The 5,858-nt window shown below is 45.2% G+C and overlaps 1 protein-coding gene across 1 annotated transcript in view; it reads right to left on the reverse strand.

Annotated features, from left to right (window-relative positions):
* Positions 1 to 5,830: 5,830 nt before the first annotated feature.
* LOC147086716 (GRIP1-associated protein 1-like) overlaps positions 5,831 to 5,858 on the reverse strand; it is a 124,206-nt gene continuing 124,178 nt past the window's right edge. Inside the window, exon 18 of the mRNA XM_085978308.1 lies at positions 5,831 to 5,837. Coding sequence (XP_085834434.1) covers positions 5,831 to 5,837 — 7 coding nt within the window. The remainder of the gene's footprint in view (positions 5,838 to 5,858) is intronic.

Below are 5,858 nucleotides of genomic sequence, written 5' to 3' on the forward strand. Positions count from 1 at the left end.
GTAGGGATTCCATTATTTTTCCTACCACCGATGTTAAGCTGACTGGTCTATAATTCCCTGGACATGTTCTATCCCCCTTCTTAAATATCGGTATTACATTAGCTATCCACCAGTCCTCTGGCACTACACCTTTTTCTAATGAATTATTAAATATGTGCAGTAATGCCTCTGCTATCTCGTCCCTAGATTCTTTTAAAATGCGTGGATGCAATCCATCTGGACCAGTGGTTTTATCCTCTTTGAGTTTGATTATTATTTAATAAATCCCCTCTTTTTATTTTAAATGCACTTATCTCATTACTAATCTCATCACCCAATGTCATGTCCACCTGTTCTATCTCCCTTGTAAATACTGAAGCAAAATAATTATTTAATATTTCTGCCATCTCTCTATCGCTACCTGTGGTATTGTCCTGTCTATCCCTTAATGGCCCTATTCCCATCCCAACCTTCCTTTTTTATTGATGTGCCTGTAAAATGTTTTACTATTTTGTTTTATGTTCCTTTGTGGTAGTACCAATGGGTGTCTCTTACATATATAATGTACATAATTCACTTTAACCTAACTGTATGTATATAACTTACCTGTTTGGGCCGTTGCCCCTTTAACTTACCAGTTTGGGCCGTTGCCCCTTTAAGAACGCGGCGTGACGCGCTGACGTCACGTCGCGCATCACGTGATGCACCCGCGGCGGCTGCCGGCCCGGCTCGGCCTCCCGTATCGGCTGCCGGCACAGCAGGCCTACTGCGCCCACGACTTCGGCCGCATCGGCCAGCTGCAGCGCCGGGTGCCTCTCGCTCCCGCGACTTTGGCCGCAACGGCCAGCCTCAGTGCCGGGTAAATGCGCCGATGTATCGGCACGGGTCACGTGACCGCCCCAAGCGCGGGCGAACGCGCTGACGTCACGACGTGGTCACATGACACCCGAAGCGCGGGAAAACACAGCCAAGCATGATGACGTCATCACGCTATCCACAGGACTGCGGACTCAGTCCTCGTGGCGTCCCCGCTGGGGAAAGACCTACTCTACGGCTCTTCTGCAACCATCTCACTTACCTGCTGTATTTCGTCTGCTTCCTGCATTAAAGAACTTATTTATTGTTCTCCTGAAGTCGAACTCGATTATTTAGTAGGCATTCGTCCAATACCTGCTGAGGTCAACCCGAATCCCTACACCTTGATCATTTAATTTCATAGTTCCTCTTTGTCTTCCTAATTGTTTTTTGACTTCTCTCCTAATCTCTTTGTATTCTCCCTTATCATGCACTCCCCTGCTGTCTATGTACTTAATGAATGCCTCTTTTCTTACCTTCAATTGTTCCCTTATGGCTTTATTCATCCATGGAGTCTCATTATTGTTTAGTTTGTTCATTCCTTTTAGCGGAATATATTTTTCCTGCACTCTGTTGAACACCATTTTAAATGTTTCCCATTGCTGTTCGACATCGTTGTTTGCCAATATTGTTGCCAATTTTATATTCCCAAGTTCTATTCTCAGCCCCTCAAAATCAGCTTTTCTCCAATCTATTACCCTGGTTTTCGTCATACTTATGTCCTTCTCAATTATCATCTTAAAGCGTATTATATTATGGTCACTATTGCCTAGATGTTCCCCTACTTTTACTTCTCTTATCTGCTCTGGTTCATTCCCCATTACTAGATCTAATAGCAAATCCTCCCTTGTTGGGCTTTTTACATATTGGGTTAGAAAGGAGTCCTGTACACATTGTAGGAACTCTTATCCCCTTTACCTTCCTCTTCTGTCCAATTAATAACATAGAAACATAGAAGATAGGAGCAGGAGTAGGCCATTCGGCCCTTCGAGCCTGCTCCGCCATTCAACGAGATCATGGCTGATCATCCAAACCCTAGCACCCGGTCCCTACACCGACAGCCATCCCACCCAAGCCCTATCCCCATAACCCCGTAACCCCACGTATTTAATCCCCCCTAACACTAAGGGCCAATTTTTATCATGGCCAATCAACCTAACCCGCACATCTTTGGAGGAAACCGGAGCACCCGGAGGAAATCCACGCAAACACGGGGAGAATGTGCAAACTCCACACAGTCACCCGAGGCCGGATTTGAACCCGGGTCCCTGGCGCTGTGAGGTAGTTGAAATTCCCCATGATTATTATTCTATGTTTTTTACTCATTTCCCTAATTTATCTGCATATTTCTTCCTCCACCTCCCTTCCACTATTAGGTGGCCTGTAGACTACGCCTATTAGTGTGATTGATCCTTTATTATCTTTTATCTCTTTCCATATGGATTCTATTTTTGTCTTGCTGATAGTTGCATCACTTTTTTCTACTGCCCTTATGTTAACCCTAATAAGTACAGCTACTCCACCTCCCCTTTTCCCCTCTCTATCTTTTCTAAATATGTTATACCCTGCAATGTTTAATTCCCAGCCAAGTCCTGATTTTTCTGTAGCCATGTCTCAGTAATCCCTACTAGGTCTGGTTCCTCGCAACACATGATTGCCTCCAACTCCCCTGTTTTATTACGGACACTGTGTGCATTGCTGTACAGACAGTTTGACTCATTTTTAATAGGCTTTCCTCTCACTTCATGTTTAACCATCTTTTTAGACTCTTGTTCTATAACTCTATTTATTCCCTTGCCATCAATGTCCTCCCTTTATTCTTTCCTATGTTCTCTTTTCTGTTTTGTTTATATATATATAAATCTAGACGAGGGAACTAGATGTAATATCTCCAAGTTTGCAGATGACACAAAGCTGGGTGGGCGTGTGTGCTGTGAGGAGGATGCCGAGAAACTCCAGTATGATTTGGACAGGTTGGGTGATTGGGCAGAAACATGGCAGATGCAGTATAATGTGGATAAATGTGAGGTTATCCACTTTGGTGGCAAAAACAGGAAGGCAGATTATTATCTGAATGGCAATAGATTGGGAGAAGGGGAAGTGCAACGAGACCTGGGTGTCCTTGTGCACCAGTCGCTGAAGGTAAGCATGCAGGTGCAGCAGGCGGTTAAGGCGGCAAATGGTATGTTGGCCTTTGTAGCGAGAGGATTCGAGTACAGGAACAAGGATGTCTTGCTGCAGTTGTACAGGGCCTTGGTGAGACCACATCTTGAGTATTGTGTGCAGTTTTGGTCGCCTTATCTGAGGAAGGATGTTCTTGCCGTGGAGGGAGTGCAGCGAAGATTCACCAGGCTGATACCTGGGATGGCAGGAATGACGTATGAGGAGAGATTGGGTCGATTGGGCTTATACTCGCTGGAGTTTAGAAGAATGAGAGGGGATCTCATTGAAACTTATAAAATTCTAACAGGACTAGACAGACTAGATGCAGGAAGGATGTTCCCGATGGCGGGGGAGTCCAGAACCAGGGGTCACAGTCTAAGGATAAGGGGTAAGTCATTTAGGACTGAGATGAGGAGGAATTTCTTCACCCAGAGAGTGGTGAACCTGTGGAATTCTCTACCACAGAAGGCAGTAGAGGCCAATTCGTTAAATATATTCAAGAAGGAGTTGGATATATTTCTTAAGGCTAAAGGGATCAAGGGATATGGGGAGAAAGCAGGGACAGGGTACTGAATTTGGATGATCAGCCATGATCTCATTGAATGGCGGAGCAGGCTCAAGGGGCCGAATGGCCGACTCCTGCTCCTATCTTCTATGTTTCTATGTTTATAATTAGGCTTTACCATTTGTTTATTATGTGTACAGGACTCCTTTAAGGCATAAAAAACCCACAGGAAAAGTGGTCCAACCGTGGCTAACAAGAGAAGTGAAGGATAGTATCAGATCAAAGGAAGAGGCTTATAACATTTCCAAAAAGAGCAGTAATCCTGAGGATTGGGAGGATTTTAGAATTCAGCAAAGGAGGACCAAGAAATTGATAAAGGGAAAATAGAATATGAGAGTAAACTAGCGAGAGACATAAAAACAGACTGTAAAAGCTTCTATAGGTATGTAAAAAGGGAAAGATTAGCAAAAGTAAATGTGGGTCCCTTACAGGCTGAGACAGGAGAAATTGTAATGGGGAATAAGGAAATGGCAGAGAAATTAAACAAATACTTTGGGCTGGATTTTGTCAATGGGGATGTGATGGAGGCGGGACTCCCAGTTTTTGTGTTGTAGCCCCACCTCCATCGAATTGTGGCCAACCCACGCCATTTTCCCTTGATTGACCTTGTTAAGCCCGCCCAGCGGGCCCAGCAGGCCAATTAAGGGACACCTGGTTACTGGTGATGTCAGTGATTGACATTTCATCTGTCAAGAGCTTTTGACAGATGAAAAATCAGCCTTTGACAGCTCTGTGAAGCTGTCAAACACTGACAATCTGTCTTCTAACTTGAGTCCTTCTACTCAGACTCAGTTAGAGATCTCTCCAGACCAGAAAGCAGAGGCTGCAGCTTTTGACATTCCAGCGGCCGTTCTGCTTTCTGCGCCGGTGAGCTGAGGGACTCCCGAGACCTGAAGGAAGGGAGCCTGCAGGAGAAAGTAAAGGTAAGTAAAACTTATTAAAACACTTTACATTTACCTCACACACGTACCTCTGCACACATGCACCCATCACTCACCTGCACAACGGACATCTCGACCCCTCCAACCCCTGCAGACCGACGCTCCGCCTCGCTAACTTGGCGTGGTTCGGAGCCATCGGGAAGCCCACACTTCAGGGCTAAAAATAGGGATTAGGCCAAAAACTGCCTGTTAACGACCTGTTAACAGGCAGTTAATTGGCACTAATCTCCTTCCCGCCTCGGGGAGGCAGCTCCCAGCAGAAGTCGGGTGCCCGCCGCCTGGGACATTGGCACGGTGGTGGGTTGGGGGCGGGATGGGTTCCTGCCCCCCGATTCTGCAATTTCACCCCCCCCCCTCACTCCCGCCTCCAAACCCGCCTCCTCGGAGCTTGGAAAATCCTGCCCTTTGTGTCTGTCTTCACGGAAGAAGACACAAAAAACTTCCCGGAAATAGTGGAGAACCAAGGGTCTAGCGAGAATGAGGAACTGAAAGAAATTAGTATTAGTAAAAAAAAATAGTACTGGAGAAATGAATGGGACTGAAAGCTGATAAATCCCCTGGACCTGATGGCCTACATCCTAGGGTTTTGAAAGAGGTGGCTATAGAGATAGTGGATGCATTGGTTGTCATTTTCCAAAATTCCATAGATTCTAGAACGGTTCCTGCAGATTGGAAGGTAGCAAATGTAACCCCGCTATTTAAGAAAGGAGGGAGAGAGAAAATGGGGAACTACAGGCCAGTTAGCCTGACATCAGTGGTAGAGAAAAATGCTAGAATCTATTATTAAGGATGTGGTGACAGGGCACTTAGAAAATAATAATACGATTGGGCAGAGTCAACACGGATTTATGAAAGGGAAATCGTGTTTGACAAATCTGTTAAGAGCTTTTTGTGGTTGTAACTAGCAGAACAGATAAGGGGGAACGAGTGGATGTGGTGTATTTGGATTTTCAGAAGGCATTTGATAAGGTGCCACACAAGAGGTTACTAAACAAAATTAGGGCTCATGGGATTGGGGGTAATATACTAGCATGGATTGAGGATTGGTTAACAGACAGAAAACAGATAAATGGGTCATTTTCGGGTTGGCAGGCTGTAACCAGTGGGGTACCGCAAGGATCAGTGCTTGGGCCTCAGCTATTCACAATCTACATCAATGATTTGGATGAGGGGACCAAATGTAATCTATCCAAGTTTGCTGATGATACAAAGCTGGGTGGGAATGTAAGTTGTGAGGAGGATGCAAGGAGGGTTCAAGGGGATATAGACAGGCTAAGTGAGTGGGCAAGAACATGGCAAATGGAATATAATGTGGAGAAATGTGAAGTTATCCACTTTGGTAGGAAAAATAGAAA

The sequence above is a fragment of the Somniosus microcephalus genome, unplaced genomic scaffold (genome assembly GCF_052327205.1).
Source record: "Somniosus microcephalus isolate GS21.2 unplaced genomic scaffold, FLI_Smic_1.0 unresolved_chr7, whole genome shotgun sequence".
NCBI lineage: Eukaryota > Metazoa > Chordata > Chondrichthyes > Squaliformes > Somniosidae > Somniosus > Somniosus microcephalus.